General features: G+C 34.3%; 1 protein-coding gene and 1 long non-coding RNA gene across 2 annotated transcripts; both read right to left on the reverse strand.

The window, feature by feature from the left end:
• Positions 1-347: 347 nt before the first annotated feature.
• On the reverse strand, positions 348-1,657 carry LOC128554968 (uncharacterized). The gene is made up of 3 exons (XR_008369745.1): positions 1,514-1,657; positions 751-845; positions 348-437 (listed from the first exon to the last, which is right to left on the reverse strand). It is a non-coding gene; the product is annotated as an uncharacterized LOC128554968 (long non-coding RNA).
• Positions 1,658-1,849: 192 nt separating this feature from the next.
• On the reverse strand, positions 1,850-19,974 carry LOC128554967 (uncharacterized). Its single transcript, XM_053536307.1, has 6 exons — positions 19,930-19,974; positions 19,326-19,416; positions 16,690-16,911; positions 3,728-3,931; positions 2,674-2,811; positions 1,850-2,019 (listed from the first exon to the last, which is right to left on the reverse strand). Exons 1-6 carry the CDS (start codon positions 19,972-19,974, stop codon positions 1,850-1,852), a joined length of 870 nt encoding a protein of 289 aa, XP_053392282.1.
• Between the last annotated feature and the right edge of the window lie 4,945 nt (positions 19,975-24,919).

The raw sequence follows: 24,919 nt of genomic DNA on the forward strand, positions 1-24,919 counted from the left end.
TACAAGGTTTCAAATTTGATCTAAATATATACAGTCCAAAAAATTGATGAACATATATGTATTTAAACATATCTTTTTACAGATATCTTTTGCATCTAGAATTATAATAACATCCAAATAATACTTTAAGACACAAAAAAACTAAACATCTCTCTCATGACGTTGCATAACGTTTCCGGTTAGAGAACGTAGTGTATGTGACTGATGATGAAATACGTGTGCCTCTTGGTAAGTTCTATATTATTACTATATAATTTATATGTTAAGCAGCAGGGCCCTGATACACAACGTAGTCCACCATACAGAATGTCGTTTTCGTTAATAATGCTCAGACATAAAAAGAGAGATTTCCATTTTCGACCAATCGTTGTTGAAACTTTATACGCCAGTTACTTGTTCATTTACATATGGACTGTTGTTATCAACTCCAGATGTATCTACAAGTATAAAAAGTATTTACAGAATATCAACTTTTTTATTACAGAAAGTAAATTTTGTAAAGTGTTTTTTTTTTTCTGTTAAGGAGAAAGATATGCTATCTTACTGAGATATAATTAGAATGACCCATTCACATTAACAGAAATACTTCATGTGACAATATGTTATGGGTTATATTACTGCACAAAACCAGTAACATGCATGACATTCGGTGAAAGGTTGCCTTTTAATTAAAAGCAATAGACAAAATTATGTTCTGGCATATTAATAACACTAGCAATAAGAACATAGCATTATTTTTTAATTACCCACCTTGTACAGTTTCTAGTGTGTCGTAATCCGAGTTCTCCGACTGTTGAGAAAAAGCTGACGGAGCTGTGTAGTCATTTTTGTGTTCATCTTTATATCTTAAATTCAAATGCCAAGATGTTCTCGTCATTCAAAATACAGAACGTTCATCGCGCATTATCTCTGTGTTGTATATAATAGATTTTGACCAAAGTATTTTACTTGAATATAACGTGACAAAATGCTACACAATTATCTTACTTTATTAGGCAATCTCCCAACATTGGATAAATTTCGATTTAAATCCTAGTCGACTTGATTAAAACAAGAAAAAATGGTATTAGTGTTCTTTTTGAAAACAAAGAAACGTTCATTAATAAGAGCTGTTTGTAAAATACGTATGCTCCCCATGTCCAATTTTCACTCCAGTAATCACCATGATCCTGACCAACTAACCCACAAAACATTTGGGGTCATCTACTTTATAAGCCCAATTATGATATCAAATTTGAATGGTCTGGGTTATGTGTTGGAAACAGTTTAATCTACCTACCAACCGACGGACCGACCCAACGACCGACTTGACAACATACCTCCGCTTCTTCGAAGTGGACCAAACTAATGCCTTATAATATAACCCTTAATCACCTAAACAGTATGTTTGTTAAAATCTGCTTTCAATTTGTTTAAAAAAAATGGTTTATCTGTACCGTCTTTGAGTTGACTTAAATATCTTAAATGTAAGGCAGCTCCGCTGCGCTGTGCTACGTATATCTATTCAGCTTACCTTAATTTTGTTCGATATCTTATGAATAGGTATACAGCAGCAATCACAATAATAAGAAATGCGACAGATCCTCCAACCGATCCTCCTATGGTTGCAACTTTGTTTGAACTATTCTCACTTTGTTTAGTAATACCATCCCTCTCCAATACTGTTAATAGATTTAAAAATTCCAAGTGACACAATATTTCACCAATACGCTCCATGCCCACGTTTTGTGATTTTGTAATGTGTCTGACAAATTTCAAAAGATTACTAAATATTCATTACATTTATACTGTATTTTCTTCCCACATTATCGTGTGCAGAAAGAAATGTTTTAGCTGAATCATTAAACATTTATTTATCATTTATAACAGACTTTAAGATAGTTATACCTATGTTGCAATGAGGACCGTGATACCCTTGCCTGCAGTTGCCAGGACATGCACCGTAGCTAGTTGTGCAGGTATCTTCCGCACAAAAACAGCGTTCTTTGCATCCGTCACCAAATCTATCTTGTGGGCATCCTGTAACACATAATTGAAAAATACAACCTCTGCCATGGATATTTAACCAACAATGAAATCAGTGTTAGCTTAGAAAAGTAACAATGGGGAATTTATTCTGAATGAACCTGTTTAAGAGATATAGCATTCTGACTTTAGAGAAATGTATAATATTTCCGTTGAAGTATGTTGACGTAATATTTTGAGACAGAGATAAGTTCAATAAGGTATCAAAACTTTGCCTACTATAAAATATAATAAATCGTGTTATTTTGTAATTTCTTTTAAATATATTTTGCCTTTATCATTATTTGCATAGCATGTGTTGTAGACATGAACATGTATTGTTTACACCAAAAGCGCACAAACTGTTTGCCCATGCACTGTTTAGTATCAACGCTTGAACCCGTTAGAAAATAATTAAGAAAACATTCAATTCGTTACCTGCTCCATAATTTAAAGCTATGGAAGTAGACATTATTGAGAATATTCTGAATTGTTAAAACATGATTATGACGCTTTTCCTTGGTATACAATAGCACAGAATTGGAGATGTCCATGAAGATGTACCCACAAACCCTATAAAAACCCTAAAAAGATGTACACCCTAGTAGACAACTATTTATTTGTAGGAGGCAACTAACATCTTCCACAGTAATACACTATCGAAAGTACCTTGGTCGCAAGCCGTTCCTTTCCAGCCTGTTTTACAAATTAATGTTTGGCACTGTCCGCTTTCTTTATTACACGGTTTGTTGTCTGCACAGTGGCACTCCTTCATACATTCTTCACCATATGTTCCCATCCTGCACTCTACAAATATAGGGTTTTAACTATTAGAACCGCTATCAGGTAGTAATGATGCTAAAGCGTTTAGTTATTAATCTTTTCCAGAAAACAAAATTATTCGCAAGCTTGTTACTTCAAATTTCTTAAAACGTAATACTGTTTAAAGTTTATTACATGTAAATCAGTTTCTGGAGTTACAAAAGAAAGTAGCGTACGGTTTCAATTTTTTTTTGTAAATAAATAGAGGATATTTGTTTGTTTTGAGTGAATATGGAATATATCTCACTGAGATGTGAGAAAATTTCAAATACTTATTTTCACGAGAGCGCAGCGCGAGTGAAAATGTGAAAATTTTCTCACTTCGAGGTGAGATATATTCCCTATTCACGAAAAACAAACAAATTTGCTTTCTATTTTATGCTCAATTACGTTGAGATGTGCATTTTGCAACAATTTTAATATAAGCGCGGGAAACAGACGCCGGTAAACAGACATGACGTCAGACCTGTTGTGATGTTAGAAAGACCCACACAACTTAAAGTTCCATTTTATTTTATTTTTTGCTGCATAACGTTTTGAAATTCTCGCAAAATAATTCGAATCGAAAAATATACTATAAAGAACAAAGTGCGACTACAATTTACATCCTGGTTTAAGCAAATAATTTAAAATTCATACACAATGTATGAGGGGGCGGAGCTATATCTCTCACAGTGTGAAAATATAGATTTTATATTTTCACAGTGTGAGTGATGAGATATGAAAATATTTAACTGATAGAATACAGTATTTCATTAGTTAGCATAAAATAAAAGCCATTACGGTTCATTGTACTGTACGACAATCAATAGAGACATAACCTATACTGTATTGATTTCTACTTTCTAATGTAAAAGCAAGTGACCATTAGAAAATCAGAAACACAGCATAAACAATTTACCTCCTTCAAAGATCATAACTTCACATATTGTTAGCACCCCTGGTCTCTTTATAGTTACATATCTTGCCAAAGTGTTTGGTACATTAATTTCGTAAGCGTTGCCAGTAATGTTTGTATTGGTATTGGTATTTATGGCGGATGAGTCTTGCGCAGTGTTGTTTGTAAGATATAACCGAAAGCCTTTCAAGTGTTGGTAATAACTTTCTACAAAAGAAGTAAGCATCGTATTTGTGGTTCATATACCTTATGGTGTTTCACCATCATGAGTTTTATTATGCTGTCAATCATATGAAAATTAAAATATAAAGTTAGCAGTACTTCTAATGCACACGTAAATATAGGTAAGAATTTGTTTTAATATAACTGCTAGCGCTGCCTTTGAAATCATATTCATCTAAAGATCTGAAAGGAATAGAGTAATTATGATAAAATACGTAGATAAAGTAAAACATTGAAAACATGAGCAAAACAAACAAAAAATACAGTCAGAGTTTTGTTCAACCTTGGAAACACCCTTGTTATCCGGATAATACGAAACGCTGTGATACTTCCAAAATGCTATAAAATGGCAGATGAACGCTTCTGAAAATTTCAGGTTTTTCGGCAAGTTGCTGTAGCTTGATAAGAGATTTTAACCACCAGATGTTGCAAAAAGAACGAATGGTGATTTGTTTCCATGGAACTCAAACTATTTTACTGTATTTTTGTGAATACAATACACAATATGTTAAATAGTTTACAAAATCCATGTAAGTTTAGTTTGAAAATTCATAAAAAATATTTAGAGTTGTTTTTTTTATGCTTGTAATTCGCTGTATATACGGCTCTACTATTTCACTATCTGACATAGTTTAGAGTAAGTTGTTTACGTTTGCCATTTTTATGTCAAAACCATTTATATTGTTCCTTGTGTGAAAAATGGATAAAAGCCGAAAATGACTATGGATAATGCCCTACATGTGTTGTCTTTGAAAGTGGATAATAGCCGTCATTGATTTTTTTCATTTACATTCCATTACACATTGACCAGTTTTGTGTGTGTGGACATGTTTTGGTGAATGAGTTTGTAATAACATGATGATATGAACCTGTTAACGATTTATATACTGGTAACAGGCGTACAATTTGCACCTTCCTGGTATCAAGTAGACATGTGTAAATATTATTGTCCCTTCCTGTCCCATTTTACCCCACGGTTTCCATATTCATAAAATACATAAATTTATTTAATTGTCAACTACCTTTTAAAATCACTGATATCACAAACCCTGTTCACGTTCTGAATACCTAGGTGTACATATTGGTACACCAAGGTCTCTCTCAGATTAAGAGTTTTCGCCTCACATGTTATCGGAAAGAAAAACACTCTCCATCCACGGAAGTAATTTTTACAATTACAGAGAGAGTCCGAACGATGACTTTGGATAAAGACCCAATATTGAATGCCGAAAAGATATGGCCATATATTGGCGCTTGTTTCAGTGCTGGTGGGGAGAGTACCAGGCAGTCGACCTGTACAGATCATTGGCTCCTTTAGAAATGACTTTTGGAGTTTGGCTGAAGGTTCTCTTCAACCTACTGAAATCTACGAGACGTATAATACGGTCTTCAAAATACCCAGGATTTTCAACACCACTAAAAATACCACAGATTTTGAACAGCAGTCAAAAATACCATGGCTATTACAGCCCAAGAAACAAAGCAAAAAAAACTGATCTCAATTACAATTCCTAACACCAACTTAATGTATTGAACTTACAGAAGAAGAGGAAAGGGGATATTGAACAAATTGAACTAATATTAAGTTAATGAACGTAGATCTTCCTATACATCTCTGGGACCAACTCTTTATATTTCAGTATAGAAATGTATGTGATAACAGTCTTGTATTGCAGATGAAATTTTGGTGGGCTAAACATACTAAGGGGGACAACTTTGTATGGAAAAGTTAACAAGTGTACACAATCATTAAGTACAGTATCAAGCTACTATCAGCTAAGGGAATGTACTTCTATGAATTCACAGCAGTATTCAACATAGTCAAGCAAAACTGACCTGTTAAAGTGCCATTATTTTCACACTCTTACAATGCTGACAGACCCTTAGCATACATAATTTGTAAATATGGGTTTACCTCCTCCCCCTATGGAATCTGCACATTTAGATTCATGTGTTAAACTTACCTGTTCTGGCTTGTTTATATTTTTACCAAAATCTAGCAGGAAAGATACAGATGTATAAGCTTTAGAACCTTCTGACAGCTGACAGAATCTTACAAACATATTGACATTTACCCTTTTGATAAAATGTTTCAGGAACATCTGGTACTGACTATGTGGGTATAATACATTACCTTGGGCATGCTACAGCAATCAGTTACCACATTTTATGAGTATACTTCTTCAATATACAACAATCGGTATGTTTAGAACAGCATACGCAAAATTTCAAACTACAATATTGGCTATTATCAACATAACATTTCGGGCTTTATCTTCGAAACTTCTATAAACACTTGGGTTAATATCCATCGACTACTACATATGCTTATATATTTGTCAATGTGGGTTATTTCATCTAAAATAAAAACTTCTGAATATGTTCATATCATTGTTTATATAATGACTGAAAAATACAAAATAATATTCATTACCGAAAGTCCATTAAATGAGGTTGACAACAACGCTTTGAATCGCCAAACTCATTCTCAAAAGCAAAATGTACACATTGTTTAGGGTTTTCCATAGTGAACAATATGTCCTATATGCAAATTGTTTAGTGCAAATGGTACTGCTTCTAAACCATGCTGAATCAGTTAAAATATTTTAAACAATCAGAATGAGTAATTAGAAATATTGAAGAAAAACAATGTCCTTACCAAGTCTGACATTTCATCCAGTTTGTAGCATTTTGGAATTATCACAGCATTTCGTATTATCCGGATTACAAGTGTGGGAAAGGTAAGTGGCGCGCAAACAAACGCGGAGTTAAAACATATTATAATAGGTCTACTGTGCAAAACCTCTTACACGCCCCCTATCACATTCCCCGACCAACTTAGGTCCATGTTTCAAAGTTACAAAATGGTGAAGAAATAACCAGGTTAAATATATCAAAAGAAAACCTACAGAATCTCATACGCATGTAGACAAAAGAGTTCTTTGAGAAACAGTGCTAAAGCTTCGAAGAAAAGGGTCTGAAAAAAACTGCCAACGCAGGTTTTAAGAGCTACCTTATATCGTTGGGTATTTCGTTTATTCCATCAGAAACAATCTTAATAAAATCTTCTCTTCAACTGAAATAGCACTGCATTGCAAACATGCAGTCTATATAAAAACAGTTGGCTCATAAACTGTTTTAATAAACGTTTAGTTATTTCACGGAATGCAAGCGATAACTTGCCGATACCCTGAGTCTTTCAAAAATTGTAAATACCATCAGCATCGAAGTTCATTCCGTCGGGTCAGCGCAATAGGGAGAGCGCAGATCTACGGGGGAATGGCGTATACTTTATTTTATAAAAGATACTGTGTCTGATATCATTAGTCCCCCACCTCACTGATTCATGTAGAGAAGTTGACAGTTACTAGCTTGAACAGGTCCGTGCTGGTACAGAATCCCAGAACATCGGTTAGGTTAACTGCACACAGGCACCAGACCAGAAAGTGATATTTTACATGTTGTATCCTATCCCTATGTATAAAAGTATAATAAACCTGGTCATAACGTAAATATACTATCCCACTTTAATCACGCATTTCACAGTTAGACTTAAAAGTTATATGAGTATTGAAGAATGACTATGGATACCTTATTTTCTTCGGAGATATGTTTTCGTCGATTCGCCGTAAAATCCAAATGTCTCACTCATTTTATCTCTTATAGTACATTGGTCAGTTTTTTTTTTCATCTTAATATATCTTATCGCATAGACTTTCTCTGGGATTTTTAGGTTTTCGCCAACGGTATAGAAAATATTGCACAAATGCATTGTTTTAAATAATTGTTTACCTACATTTTATTTCATTAAGTAATACTTTGTTGGCTGATATATCCTCCGAAATTTGTACTTCCTAGCTTAAAACATCGTTAAGTAGTCGTTTAAATTCGGTGTATATACAATTGTTTTCAATGTAAGAATATTTCAAAATGTACACACAAATATTTAGAAATACGAGAAAACTAAATGAAGCGGCTTTAAAACGTTTCAACAGTATATACAGATATAATTTACATTCCAGATTGTTCCAATCACCAAACATGGATTTGATTAGTCACACGTATTACAGTCAATACCTACATTTAGGTTAACACAAAATTCTTTCCGTTTACAGCTGAATAAATTGAGTATATGTGCTATAAACGCACGTCTTAGAATTGGCTTTGGATTGAAAGGTAATTGTAACCTGTTTGATATTTGTCTTTGTATTTTTTTCTCTATGTTTGTTAGTTGGATGTGGTTGTGCGTTTATCTTTGGTACATTGATGTCTGCGCTATTGTGGTTTACGTTGTAGTGTAACTGTTAAATTAAGGAACGTAGCATTCCCTTTGTATATTCATGCTTGTTCTATTTCCCCTTCAACTTCCTCCCCATCCCTCGCCCAACTTTTATACCCTTACCACTTCCACCCCCTCAATCTATATATGGCGTAAATTTATATGTACTTGTTAGATTTTTGAACAAATCCGTTTGTAATATTTTTCCATTACAGTTTCATTTTTGTTGTGGGCCTACTTTGCAAATGCGTGGCTCTGAGGCTGTGTTTGGTGCTCTATGCTTCCGAGAATATTATCTTTTTCATTTCCTGTATGACTTATAAAAAGGTAATAAAAAACTATTCATCTGTTAGTAAGCCTTCATGTATTTCTGACCCATTACACAACAGCCACTTTTCTCGCACATTTACAGGGATATACATGTATAATACTATCAACTGCCAGCAAGAAACATTTCAAAAAACAATGTTACCCCTTACTTACAAGAGTCTGTTACTTTTGAAAATGTAAAACATATGACTGTGTAGGTATATTCTTTACAAAAGTCTTTGAAAGACTTATTGATTTATGGCAAGTTGTCTCTATAATCAATTATAGCTTTGTGAAGCAATATTCGTTATTGAAAATATCGAATAGACTTAATCTGAATTGTAAGTGTTTTAATATGCATGCCTTGGTTTATATTGCCTCTATAATGAACTTTAGCCATCAGGAATTAATGCAAAGAAGATATTTTTTCTTATATTATTATTAACCAGGAAACAGTTATATTGCACTTAGTTTTCTCTCCGTATCAACGATAAGCAATTGTACCACATGGCCATCCAATACATTTCTGCACATGATAAAATAATTCCGTGTTGAATGATGTAACAGTTGTATTACTCAGTGTTGTTATGTTTTCTGGTCCTTTTAGACCACGGAGAACATTCTATGTTCTATGACAATATTCCGCTTAAGCCGGTGCTAGGCGCGTAAAGGGTGTTGCATATTTCCTTAGTTCTCATGAACTCAATTAAACCGAGTCTTTAAGCACTATATTTTTCAAATGAATGCTTAAGGTAGTTCTGCACGTTTGGATCGAAATTTTTTCTACGATGTAGAATTTTATTAAACTCTGATTTTTCAAAACTTCAGAATATACCTAGAAAATTCAGCAAATAAAAAGATAAGGTCATGTGCTTGATATTTTTGCTAGACTAATTTGAAAACTTTGGACCTCACATAATATTTCATAATGGAAGTCTATGGGAAAATCATAACATTCATTACATTTTCACGAATAGAAAATTTTCTACAATGTAGACTTTAGTGAAATTTCCCACAGCTGTATATAAACATATGGTCTATAATGGTGAAATAAAATGTATATGTCCGTGTGCTAAATTTTGAGATATTTGACCATGATTAAAGTGAACCGCACTTTTCACGCTAACTTTAAGACATTATTTTCAATTCTTTAACGTGTCATACGTTTTAATATCATATTTTAATTTAGAAAGACAGTAACAGTACCATTGTAATAAATTTATTCACAGGTCGCTATTGTTTCATAAATGACTTTCATTTCCGGACGAAGAATCCAGGCTTTATTCTACGTTTTCCGGATAAGTGACGTTACGCCATCACTTCCGGTTTATCAGAACTACCTTAAAATTGGCTATAGACAGAGTCAGGTTAACGAATAATTCACTGGCAGAAGGTTAAATTGACCAAGGCGAAGCCAAGGTCAATATCACTTTCATCTTGTAATTATCATATCGCAGTGTATGGTTCATTAGTCAAAAATTGTTTTATTATATGATACTGTTATCTTTGTATTCAATTTTATCAATAGCCTTATTGTTACTAGTTGTTCTGTGCTTTATAAGTCAACAACTAATTATTAGTATCGGCGACTACGCTTTGTGAAGGCAATAATACATGCTGATGAAAATTTATTTAAACACTGTTTGATCCTATCCGTGATACATACATGTAGGTCAAAAAACAGCCAGGTAGATACATGTTATATCTTTATGGATTTACTACACATACTGTATAAGTAATAGTATCACAACATTTCTTAAAATGGTTAGCTAAAAGTATTTCACTCATTTACTATTGAAGTAGAGATGATTTCTTGTGTACATGTATAATGCATGCAAATTAATCATTTTAGACAGTAGGGTTGCAATTTTTAAATCGTATATTGAAAATTCCGTCAAGTGTACATAATAATCATGGCGCAAGGGAATTTACACCTTTTGTGCCTCTAAAGAAGTTTTTGCGGAAAGCAATGGACGTTCCAAATTTTGAATGCCCGGTGTAATTGTCGTGGGTCTTTGAAATGAAGAAAGAAATCCCTGGAATCAGGAAGTGCTGCATTGACCCTTAAATAATTGTTTATATACACAAAATCTGAATGTGACCGTTCATTTTCATGATGACATATCTGTCTTTCGCCGCCTTTTAGCGATATGTATTTGAGTTTTAGTCTGCATACTGGAGTTTTTACATAAATTGTGACATACATGTAGACAATAACATAGGATACACACGTATTATGATTGAAGGAATAGCTCGATTATATTTTCACTTTAATATTGTATAATGACTTTGAAAACATGACGTGCGATCGTTACTATAAGCGACAAGGTCAATTGTCGTGTATTGTATATCACGGGGTCACTGGGTTAGGTTCTGTGATTAAGAAAATGACATGAAAAAAAATGCTACCTGCTGGAATGCAATTGGTATTTTCTTGTCAAAGATCAAGTATTTTTTCTCATGAGTTTCCTCTTCCCCGGTAAGTCTATACAATGTAAAACGAAGTGGTGATGATGCGTTATGTTGATGACGATGATGAATTATCTTAATGTTAATCAAATATGTTGTTCTTTAAAAACTAAAAATGATGATGAGTGATGATATTTGATGATAACTTATACTGATGACAACGATGATAAATATGTTATTATGATAAGTGAGTGAGTGAGTTGGGTTTTACGGCGAATCGACACAAAACGGTCATATATCGCCGAGAAGAAGTCATATTGCAAACGCCAACTGTAAAGCATAAACGTTGATGTAAAAATGTAAAGCATACCCAAAAACATCCATGTAAAAATCTAAAGAACACTATGAATAATGTAAAACATATCTAAAAACATCCATGTAAAAATGTAAAGCATATCTAAAATCAGTTCTGTAAAAATGTATATACGTGTGTGTTAAAATATCAGCTGCAAACATAATAATATTGCAAGATGTAAACAAAAAAAAATGAAATGTTAGATTTTTTGTATATATTTCTATCTGTTTTAAAAACGATAAGACATTTCCGAATGAAACGTTTTCAAAAAAAACCTTTCAAAGAGTGAACGTCATAATATTTACTGCGTTGTGTATCAAAGTCCACACAGTCGATTAGAATATGTTTAATAGTTAGCGGTGTTTGACATGAAACACATTCAGGTTGATCTTCTTTATTCAAAAGATAAGAATGAGTCAAACGGGTATGACCTATTCGACAGCGAGAAAGAACAACTTCCTCCCTGCGAACAGATCTGTTCCCTTGGTACCATTCCCCTAGAGTAGGTTTGATATCATGAAGTTTTTGAATGAAGCACTGTTCCATGACGATTGCCATTTAGATAAAGTGTATTTCATTATATATTGGGCCTAAAATCGGTATGTGGTAATTTCAAATTAGATTGTGATAATCAAAGGGATTTCTTTGCTGCAATATCAGCATCCTCGTTTCCATGAATACCAACATGACTAGGAATCCAACAAAACATGATAGACTTTTTTTAAAGATAGTTCATGAAACCTGAGAATAATATTTTGAATGAATGTTTTTCCATATTTCGGTTATGAATTGACTGTAAAACAGAAAGCGAGTCGGAAAAAATAATATATTTTTCTTCACTATTTCTTATATAAAATTTAGAGCTAAGTCAATAGCTTTGGCCTCGGCTGAAAATATTGTTGCATTATTTGGCAAACGTAATTTTGATTGATGAAGGAGGCTGACAGCAGCACAGCCAACCTTTGATTCATCTTTTGAACCGTCTGTGTAAATTGCAAAATAGTCCTTGTAAGTTGATTTGATTTCATGATATTTGGACTTAAATATTTCAGGGTTTGTTTCAGACTTTCTAAAGGCAGTTTTCAAATCGAAAAGTGCTGTAGGTGTATTAAGGGTCCATGGTGGTGTATCTGGAATTGAATTTTCTTTAATACCATCGAATTCAAAGTCAGTTTCATTCATAGAAGAGTTTATGCACAATCTAAACGGTCTGATTTGTTTTGGTTTTTCCTCATATGAATCGGAGTACTTTGGTTTAAAAATAATTTCATGAGCAGGATTGGATTTGTTGGCAGCCACTCTTAAAGCATATTGCAATGAAAGTTTTTCTCGGCGTGTGTAAAGAGATGGTTCGTTTGCTTCAGCATATAAACTTTCAACTGGAGATGTTCGGAATGCACCAAGAGCAATACGAAGACCTTGATTATGGATGGTATCTAACATTTGTAAATAAGATTTTCTTGCGGAACCATAAACAATACAACCGTAATCTAGCTTAGATCTAATAAAGCCATATAAAGTCTTAATAAAACCGTGCGATCAGCTCCCCAATCAGTATTTGAAATTACCTTTAAAAGATTCATTGACTTCAGACATTTGGCTTTCAAGGATTTTATATGCGGCACAAACGAAAGCTTTTTATCAAAGATAACACCAAGAAATTTTGCTTCGTCAACAACGGGTATTTTTGTACCATTTAGTAAAAGCTCAGGGTCACAATGATGTTTCCGTAATTGGCAAAAGTGGACACATTGAGTTTTCGATTTGGAAAATTTAAACCCATTTCCCATGGCCCAAGTTTGAACTTTATTCAAACACTGTTGTAATTGGCGTTCAATCGTACGCATATTTTTTGAACGATAACATATCAAAAAATCGTCAACATATAATGAACAGTCTGCCCCTTGTAACAAACATTTCACAATATTATTAATTTTGATGCTTAAAAGTGTGACAGATAAAATTGAACCTTGTGAAACACCATGTTCTTGCTCAAAAGAGTCAGATAGGGTATCACCAACACGAACTTTAAAACTCAGATAAAAATTGTGATATAAATGTTGGCAGATGACCTTTTAAACCTATGTCGTTAAGATCGTTCATAATACCATATTTCCATGTAGTGTCATAAGCTTTTTCTAAATCGAAAAAGACAGACAATAGATGCTCTTTTTTAATAAATGCATCACGAATAAAATTTTCCAGCCGAACAAGATGATCAGTTGTGCTGCGTTGTTTGCGAAAGCCGCTTTGAAAGTTTGTAATTAATCCTTGCGAATATTAAATTTTTCATGGCCACTCTACGTTTTCGAATAGCGGTCTTACAATCATCATTATACCATGGTTTATTTTTTGATTTACCATTTCTTGAAGTTTTTGGAATTGACTTGTCTGCAATATCTGATAAAATAACAGGAAACCGATCAAAAAAAATGGCGAAATTCTCCAAAGACAATATATTTTTGCATAAAGACTGATATGGCTGCCAGTCAGCTTTATTAAATTCAAAATAAGAGGACTCATCTGACGTTTGCTGAACAATACTTGATAAGATAATCGGGAAATGATCACTCCCATGTAAGTCATCTAACACCCTCCATTCGAAGTCAAGAAAAAGGCTTGGTTGATAAATTGACAAATCAAGAGAAGAGTAGTGTCTTGTAGCAGGATGTAGGTATGTTTTGGATTTATCATTCAGTAAGCAGAGAGAATTTCTTTCAATAAAGGTTTCAATAATTTGACCTCTAGTATTGCTATCAGAACAGCCCCAAAACTCGTGGTGACCATTGAAATCTCCCATCAGAATAAACGGTTACGGTAGTTGATTGATCAGGTTGTCAAGATCTTCAAGATTAAGTTTAAATTTAGGAGGTATATATATCGAACAAAATGTTATAGCTCGATCCATAGTTACATGCAATGCTACTGACTGAATAGTAGTATTCAAAACAATTTCTCTATGCGGACGTGCATTATTTATTAAAATTGATGTGCCACCAGAAGCCTTTTCTGAGCTTTTTTTGATAAAGTTATACGTTGAATAATTTTTAAAGGATATGTTGTCACTTTCTTTTAAAAAGGTTTCACTTAAACACATCAAAGAGGGATTATATTTTGACAGAAGAAGGAGAATTTCATTATAATTAGCTTTAAGTCCACGACAGTTCCACAGGATAATTTTATTCGACATAAATATGTTCTATCTGGAACATGATATTCACACTATTCAGTCTTCTCAGGGGAAGACATCCTAGTGATCTTTTTCTCCGTCAAAGGTTTAGGAGGTCCATCGAACGTCCATCCTCCTCATCCTCCATATCTACATCTACTGCTAGATGTTCAAACCGGTTGTAGTGGTTAATTGGATCATTAGATCCCTTCCCCACTCCACCGGTATTAAGTTCAATTCTTTTTCTAGGTGTCTTATTCACCTTTGTTGATGATGAAGTACTTGTTGAATTGTTAGATACATTGTTTGTTCGTTGTTGTTGTGGCTTGTAATTAGGGATGTTTTGTATTGCAGCTGGAGCTTTACCTTGAGGATTTGTCTGTACATTTAATTGTTGTTTACTGGGTTCCGAAGTTGGGGCATGATTTTGAGAAACGGTCACTGAATCTGTTTGAGTAAAAGCAGCAATACACTGTGTTGTTTTGTTAACAACAGATTTAGTGATTGATGAATAAGTTTGTGCGAGTGATTGAGATGTACATCTAGCATTGGTAATTTGCCTGGCTTCTGGAAATCCAATGCCTTGTGTGAACTTGACATGAAGAACCTCCTTCTCGAGTTTCCATGTCTTGCAAGCGCGAGACCTGGCTGAATGTGGCTCGCCACAATTCACACAACGCACTGTATAATTGCACTTATCCTCGTCATGGAAATGGCCATCTCGACAGCAAATGTGATCACTTTTGCAGTTTCTCTCGTTGTGTCCGAACTTAAAGCAGCAGTAGCATTGAAGTGGATTAGGATATAGGTTGTAACTTTTTTCATGAGGTATCAAACTTTTATGACTGAAGGAAGGAAAGGTATGCCAAAAGTAAGAATAATAGTGTTTGTGTTAATTTCTTTTCCTAATCGTTTAATTTTGATTCGCCTAGCAGCCGTGACATTTTGATCAGAAAGGCCGTGCACAATTTCCGACTCCGAAACCCCAGCAAGATCAGGACAGCGGATGACCCCCCTTGATGAATTCAGAGTGCAGTGTGCAACGCATTTACATGGCCGGCTGAAGAAGGATTTTGAACATGTGCTGCTTTTAATACTTCAACGAGCAGATCCCCTGTGCGTAACCTTTTAACGGACTTTGGAACACCAGCTACACCTTGAAGTGTTTTTTACGAATGGAGAAAGACTTGTCCTTTTAAAAGTTTCATCAGTTTACAGGATTAATAAAAATCTTGGAAATGCCATGTTGGATGTGTATGGTCGGTGAGAGGGATTCTCACCTTCCGTGCCATCTGAGTCTGTTTCGGTAGGCGGTCGTTTGTTTTTATTTTGATTTTCCATGTTGAATTTGTTTAGATTCGTCACTCGCAGCCCCCACCCGCCGGGGAGTCCAACAAGGGAACATGTAAGCAGAGCGGATATCCAGCTCAAACATGTTAGGGATACTGTAGTGATATACTCGGCCAGGTATTTTACAATTTTGTTTATATCACCAGCTGTATTGCAAAAATGCAATAAGGGGATTCACGGGATTGCTACTTTACCAAACCAATTGACCCTAAGCCACCGCCTTCTAGGAAATAGAAATTGTAATACATATTGCCATGACGTGTTAAATACTTTTGTGTGAACGTACTATGAAAGTTGCTGACTGCAGTAAAATTTGACGAGAGAAGGAAAGTACATTTGATTTTGTGTGACGTTAATTTGCCAAAAGATGATAATTGTGCATGGTCAAAAGGAAAAAAAACAGATGCAATTTGATATGACGAATTAGAAGATGTAAGAGTAATTAAAGTGCAATTTCCTAGGGCTTGGCATGACCAGACCGAATTAGAGGCCAAAAATATGTGTTGGCACCCACACCCCGAAAAGGGGATGCACACATGTAAACAAGCATGCATCACCTTCACGGGGTGCTATGGGGCACCTCAACATCCAGGACCCCCCTTCCAGCTTACGGGCCGCCACCCACGGCAAACGGGCGGCTCCATTTTCGGGGGAGTCGTACCCCTCTGCATGGAGATACAGCCGGCATTTTCTACCCCCCGCCGGCAAGGGGCTTTATTATGATAATGCTAAAAATGATAGATGATGATGATGATGCTGATGATGATAGGTGGGGCTTATGAGGGATAATAATTATGTCAGTGTGAAAAAGAATAAATGACGATCAAGCACTTGTGTTTATTCGAAAGTCATATGATAATTTTAATACAGACCTTCGTCCCTGCTGTAAATGACAATCGACTTGATTGAAATTTTTTGGCTTAAATCAAGCTTCCACCATGAAAGCTGAGAATTTTCCGTTCCACTGCAGCAGTGACATGTATCAGGATCTGGACCAACACGTCCGTCAATGGCACGATTTGCCGTCCAGTTATGAGCCACAGAAGACATCTGTGTATTAACTTGACCTTTCAGTTTCAGCAATATATTTCCGACTGGAAACAGATATACAGTTCATTTTACATATCTATTAGGTAATCTTTTACAGTTTACTATTTATAATGCAGTGTTCCATTTACTTTAGAACTTCATTTGATTGAGCGAATCACAGTTTTTGTTGTTAGATACTTGTCTGTTTATGCACATTTGTTTACAAAGTGAGAAAATATCAGGTTAGATCGAATGGCCGGTGATGGATCTATCAAATGAAGTTGTTCCTATGTATGTTAACCTCTCTTCCTGTTCCAACAGTTTATTGCATGCTAACTTATGACTATTTACTCGTTTATCAATCAAAGAGCTGATGCTCCTATTAAAGCTGTCGAGAAAAAACATTCTCCGCGGCCGCATATCTCTATTCATGGCATTGTGCTCTACTTAAATTTATTCCTTTCCAGAAGCGCAGGCCTATGTTCTACATTTGGACGTACGTAGGGTAAACATCACGATGAAATAGTACAGAAAGAGCCTGGTCAAACATTCCTATGAAACATTGTCTAGAGAAGAATCTGAAAACATGAACATATCTTTAACACACGTATGAAAAATGCTGAACTACGTCACCAAATGCAACCTCTTAACATACACTGAAGTAAATTGCATTGACCTCGTATTTAAAATGTCTCCAAAACAAAATCTACTGTAATTAATTGAGATAAACAGAACAATGAGATATGATATGGCGTACTGTTAGTAAAAAGTCTAAAATCTCTCAGTAATACAGGGAAGGATGAACAAGTGAAAGGAAAGCAACACGTTCCCAAACTGCTTGCACTGAAAAACAAAACTGAGTCTAAAAGACTAAAAGAAACACACAAAACATCACCCAGTATCTGACCTGCAAAAAAGTTTATGTCACCGGCAAATGATATTCTCACTCTACATCAAATAGGACAGTAACAAAATGTAAAAGTTGTTTTGGAAGCAAGCATAGACTGCAACAGCAGACTTAGTTTGATTGAGCTTGTTCATAAGAGGTAATGAAATGTTGAACACCCCTCACGTCCCTGGCATAAAAATAAGCTGATTTGTCCTCTAACGATAACTAAATAGACTCCATGATCATTAAGGAACGGCAAACATTACATCATAAAGACCAAATACAATCCAGAATGTACAAACGGTAATGTCACTTGTTTAAAACGGTGGGTCTCCAAGTAATGCATCTATTGAAGGAAATCCTAACAGAAAAGCAACGAAATATCCCTACATAAGAATATCCACACAGCATAAAGTAAGAGGATGTGTCTAGTGAACAAGTAACGAAATCATATAGCAGAGGTATCCCGTACAGGAAGGTACTAATAAAAACATACCAGCTTTTACAGACTTGAGTACAAAATCAGATTTCAATAACTGCGTTATCTAAGAACAAAGATTCAACATTTACACTGGCACAGATCGTTACTCTAACTGCGATTACAGCAAACATGAGAGAGCATGAAACTCTTTTAATACACAAAGTCCGAACACTTTTGATATTGTTTCAAAGACTAATTTGAGGGAGATTTAAAATGGCCAAAACCCTCTCTCCAAGTGCAAAGACACTAGACTAATTGTAATTGAAGAACCTCTCCTATTTTTTAAAGAAGACAGTTGTTCTGAAAATAAATCAAATAGTTATGTATAGTTACTACGTCATATAAAAACACTCCCAGAGGGAATAAGACATTTGTATGACGTTGAAAATATTTTACAGATGTACTGAAAATTGCGACCAGAAAAAGTTGTTTTTAACGTAGTTATTAGAATGTTCTCCTTGCAAGTGTTTAAATTATTTTAGTCAAACAAAACTTTAAAACGTAGTATTCTTGCAGAGAATCGTGTAAAAACAAAGCAAATCACGTGCTGTTAATGGATGTTTTTTTTTTTTTCTTGTTTTTTTTTTCAAATGCTTTCCTAAATGAACATGCGCTAACGCTATTCTAGCATAAAACGCGTAAAATCAAATAAATGAATATGTTGTCCCTCAACGTCATTGAATTTTCATGAATTGCGATGGAATGTCAACGTTATGTTTTCACGTTGACGTCATTTCCTTTTGAATTATCCGTTTTGGTGCCGTAATACATTTACGCTTAGCCACGGAACGCTCATATATTAAAAGGTGCTAAAATAACACGTGAGAGCGAGAATCTCTGTTTAAACATGTTTTCTCTCCTGTTAAAACATCCTCGAAAAGTGACAAAAACATCAGTTTATGCTAGAATGCTAGGAGCAAACTTTTACAAATCGGAGTATACCGATTTATAAAACGACATAATAAGATACAGAAAATACATTAAATGATAAATGCAAGTGCTACTCAGCCAATCTGCTTAAGTACAGGAAAAATGAACGGGTAAATATGTTATCACGTTGACGTCATTTCCTTTTGAATTATCCGTTTACGCTTAGCCATGGAACGCACATATTAAAAACACATGAGGGCGAGAATCTCTGTTTACACATGTTTTCTTTCCTGTTAAAACATACTCGAAAAGTGACAAAAACAGTTTATGCTAGAATGTCAAGGAGCAAACTTTTATAAATCTGAGTATACCGATTTATAAAACGACTTAATAAGATACAGAAAATGCATTAAATGATTAATGTAAGCTCTATTCAGCCAATCCGCTGAAGTACAGGAAAAATGAACGGGCAAATATGTTATATTTAAACGTTAACACAAATCAACCTCTTAATACATTAATATAATACCATTTGGTCAATTGCTAAACAATAAGTGAATGTTACAACATCGAGAAAAGGTAGCATTTAAATGAATGTGCACTGTGTAGTTTACTAGTGTACCAATATATGAACATTTTGCGTAATTATCAAAGAATATCAACATTATTAGTAAAATGAAATAAGTTTATGTTCAGTACACATTTTCTGGTGATAATAATGTACAAGTTTTTTTATAAATGGTTATGAATATGTGCGTGCAATCAAAAGGCATTATTACTTCGATGGCGTTTAAATTGTTTCCTTAAAATCTCTGAGTACGCTCAACAACAATCAAATGTTACCTTCACTACAGGAAGAACCTTGCCAGCCGGCTTCACAATATCCATTATGACAGGTTCCACTTATGGGGTTACATGCCGATTTGTCAAAACAATAACAAATATTAGAACAATTTCGGCCAAATGTCCTATCCGGACAGTCTGAAAAAAAATACATTTCATTAATTGCGACACTGCATAAAAATGCCAGTGGTAAATTAATAGTTTGGATATCATCAATAATATTAAAGGCAATTTGTTACGTAATAAACAGACATAATTTCATTATTTGCTGTTGCTTAATAACAGAAACTAGAAATTCAACCTTTTCCAAATGTAAAAATGGAGGAAACATCACAGAGATTTTGGTTAAGAACAAAATCTTTATACATACATAACTAATTATACAAATGTGATAGTACCGATTTATAAAAATGCTTAACAGAATGCAGAAAAGATATTGCATGATAGATAATTAGTAGAGGTGTTACAAATTACCAAGAAAAGTGCTCTATTTTTATTTCTTCTCCAACTTTTCTGACATTTGAACATATGATAGATAAAAACCTGTTAAATTCGAACACAAATTACAGATTTGTTTAACCTATTCACCGTTTCCAAGGCAACGTCATTAACTACAACTAAAACGGCAAAAAGTCATTATGACGCTGTCATATCACATAACATTAAAACGATAAAACTCATGATTTCCAAAGTTTCCCGCATTAGAGTGCATTTTTTACTTGCCAAAAACGTTCGTAAAATATTCTGACGAAGTAGGACACTGAAGTATGATGAACCGATCCGTATCAAAGAGCTCAGTAATTTTCAAAGACTAGTGTGTCTCAGCGTTACTGTCTTCTGACGTCCGTCAGCGGTACTCTCCTGAACTTTGATGACGCCCGTTCCACTGATAAAAAGTTTTTTATCCTAAATATTACGCAGCTCAGCATTTGTCTCTTTCCTTTATTTTTTTATTCCAAACGAAATGCTATCGTATATATGCCTGCCAAACATATTTATGATGGCCCATTTATAATTTGACGTCATTGGTGTAACCCTTAGATTTCATGTAAATATTCACGCAATTACACATTTTATCAAAAGAAAATATGATATTGACATTTCAACTCAAAGTGTATATACTGAACACTTAGATCATGTGTTACCAAGTGAATGAAAAATAATTATTGATGTCAATGAACGTTGTCATTCGAAATATTGAACTGTGCGGACACAAGACAAAAATGAAACAGGAAATAACCAACTATATTCAAAGTTTAAAAACAATCCCTTTTCAGATTCCGCTCCAGACATGCAAGCACTTTTTTTGACGGATTGTCGAAGACAATTCCGTCCAGTGAAACCACAATAATACTTATACGGTAATCGGCTTAATCGATTTTTGATAACTACCATAGATTTCACACTCCACCGAAAGAAAATAGTTATCAAATGGCAGCACATTGAACAACTGAAATTTCCACGCATCACTGCACTCTAATTAAAAGCAAACGAGTAGTGTACTTATAAACGCGAGTACTCCGCGAGTACCGTACTTACGAGATATGAAAACAATAGCTCCAGTTTGAAAAGTGAACAATTATACGTTATGGTGCAGTAATGAATAAATTATCACAAAGATGCTTCAAAACGTTATTTTGTTGATATGACGTCATACAGTTCTGATAACGTGCATAATTCAGAAGTTTCATATTCACAATACCTGAATTTTGACAATATGTTTCATTTAAACTGTTAACATCTCATATCCTAAAATGTGTTCATGAATCTCCTCTTATGAACAACGACCAGAACTTCATCTAGTTAAAGCGTTTGAAGACTTGTTTTATTGAAATGAATGGGTGGGTACAAAATTAACAACGGCCCTTTCAAGATAAAGTAGTCAACTTGGTGTTTTACTGATCAGTTTCAATTTTGGTCAGATATTCTTAAAATAGATTATACCTATGCATAAAAAACTGATTTCGTGACGTGAACAGGGAAACGAATAATTGTATTTAAATTTCAAAATCTTTGGCAACAGCTTAATTTAGGAATAATAATTGCAAACTGGCATGAGTTTCAGTGTACAGTTTAGATGACTAGTACTGCTGTAGGTATTTTAAGCTAAATGAGTGAAAATGAAAGAAATATTTCTCTGTTAAATTATGCTATGAACCTTAAAAAGCTAAGAAGATATGTCATTAATCTAAAGGCATCATGAAAACATTGCAAGGTATACGATAATATATACATCCCCGTTGTCATGGTAATTAAGAACCTTGAGATCGGTAGTGTACGGTATTAAATTATTTTTTATTCTGCTGATATTCCATTTGAGTCACAAAGAAAATGGCATTGCTTAAACATAATGAAAATACGTTACCAAGAGCTATTTGACATATATACTAGAAAACAATACACTTACTAATAAAATGGCAAATACTTTGACTTCTATGGACAAAACCGAGACAGAAATAGCCTCTAAACTAAAATATCCTAAAATATTATTCCTTAGAGAGAAATATCCTAAAATATTATTCCTTAGAGGCAAGCATATAGGAGTTCATACTAGTTTAACATTGAATTACAAGAACTACTCAAAAGCAAAACCAACTGTGTCTTGTAAACGTAACCTAATATTCTATGATAAGTTTGATATGTTAAGTTCGAATTTTTCTTAAGCGGGCTGGCCCATAAGGTGAACGTATATAATATCCATGTAAAAATGGTCAAATGTTGTTGATTGATTCGTTATTTGCTTTGGGACATTAGATAGCCATGTCAAGAAAATTATAACTCAAGTGTTATATGCTGACGACTACGTTGGTGTATTTACTAAGAGGGTCTTGATGTTGTTGTTTTATTCCCCTTCACCGTACGAGAACAGGGCATGAATATGCAGCAATTCACTACTACAAACACCTTTATCACTATATACAGTGCCAACCAATCAAAATATTTCCGATATCCATCGATTTCCAGTGGCTTAGAAAATACGTAAATATAGTACATAAAAATATCACATGAAAATAGTGTACATCTTGGAACTTTCACAAAATACAGGTTTACAAAACAATTAAAGTACATAACCCATTGTGTAACACAGCTTAAATAACTTTACCAATGGGTTATTCAATGAAATATTGCCAACGCCTAAAACAAAACCTCGTTCTACGCACCATAATTTTCCCTAAATTATTAGGGAATCGATCCTGTCGATTTCCGTCGCGAAGCGACGAAAATCGGGATCGAATCCCACTACGGTAACATACGAGGTAATCCAAACAACACATACTATCCAAATAAAAAAATATGGAGTTCCGGTTTAGACCATGGGCGTGCGACGACCCCGATGAAATTCGGGATATCACGGTCTTCGCTAATGTTAATAAGCGTCCGTCAGATCAGTAGGCCAAACGCAATATCCGCACAATAAGATGTCTGCGACACGAAAGAATATTCCCAGTAAGCTGTTAATTTTGTTGCGTCACAAGCTAATCAGCCGGTAACATGACTACACTGATATAATTTGGGATACAAACATGCTTTATTCATTACTGAGTAGCATTTTTAAACGGCGACATTTTGAACATTTTTATCTTTACATTGATTTATAGTGAGAGTAGATACAGTTACACTGTCACTGGCGCCGACATTTTGAAAATTTGAGAAAACAAAAACTTTCTTCAACGAGTTCTTCAGCTCGGGGAATGAGAGAATAGATTCACCTTTGTGTCGCTTTTCAGTTCGTATTTTAATCCCTTTCCGGTACTTTAATTTCTTGGAATTCTCTGTTACTCACTAAGCCTATAATTGATTTTTTAAAATTAAGAAATCCGTGATTTTACTTGCAGGCATGACTGATTAATGGAATTATTTTACTTTTATATAGAATATGGACGGCACTCCAGTACAGCATGTGCGTGGTTGGACCTGCTGACATTTTTAGAAACGTGAGTTACTAACTTTCCAATGTAAACAAACACCCCACCCATAAAAAGCATAGAAATTGTTTACATTTTTATTTATTCATAAATTTGAAATGGGCCTTTTAGATTACTATTTCTTAAGCCTCACTGCATACACAGTAATTAAGTTGAGCTAATGATTCTGCCCATAAGCTGTGCTCAGCCTAAATATAGGGAATTGGATTGGCTTATAGAAAAAAATATAGATTTTAAAAGGTTTTTCATGTTCTCAGAATTTTGCATGTACTGCATTATTTTTCATGACTGGACACAAATTTGACCTCGTTAATCAGCTTTTCTATAAGAAATCATTTAAACCAGTAATTTCGCACATCTGATTTAAAAATAGGTCAGTGAGTCCCAGGCATATACATGCTTTTACCCGTAACCGTGAATGCAGCAGTGTTCGAAATTAGGGGTAGTTCAATAGCCAATGACTACAGAATTTCAGCTCGTGCTACTGATTTGCTGCAGATACAACCTCAACCAGGCTATATATGTATACCATTTATTTCCTAATGTGATTGAAAAAGCATGCTAGTTAAATGCGTAAATCTTGTTTATTTAGTATGATTTCCATTTATAAAACTTATTTATTTTTTTTTCTAGAATGCATGGCACAATGTACAGATTGAGGAACACTTATTGATTTATTGAAACTATACGAGCATGCTCGATTAGTTGGTCAGAATTATGAAGGAATTGAATTCAAACTGTTCCATAAATGCAAGAGTTTAATAGTTAGCCGGAACCATAATCATGCAGAAGATGTAATTACTTTCACAAATCACAGTGCTCAAATTTTGCACTCGCTAAATGCAAGTCGGTTTCATGGAATACGAGTTAAGATAAAAATTTCACACAATTTATTTTGCAAATACAAATAATAGTCAAAATTGTTGCGGTTTTTATTAATGTTTGTAGATTCGCATTCATTTGAGGACAATTAAAGGCAGTGACAGTGTTTTCCCCACATGCAGATAACAGAAAACACAACATCTTTTGTTGGTTAGCCATTTTTTGTTGAATGGATTACTGAT

This window comes from Mercenaria mercenaria, unplaced genomic scaffold (assembly GCF_021730395.1).
Source record: "Mercenaria mercenaria strain notata unplaced genomic scaffold, MADL_Memer_1 contig_907, whole genome shotgun sequence".
NCBI lineage: Eukaryota > Metazoa > Mollusca > Bivalvia > Venerida > Veneridae > Mercenaria > Mercenaria mercenaria.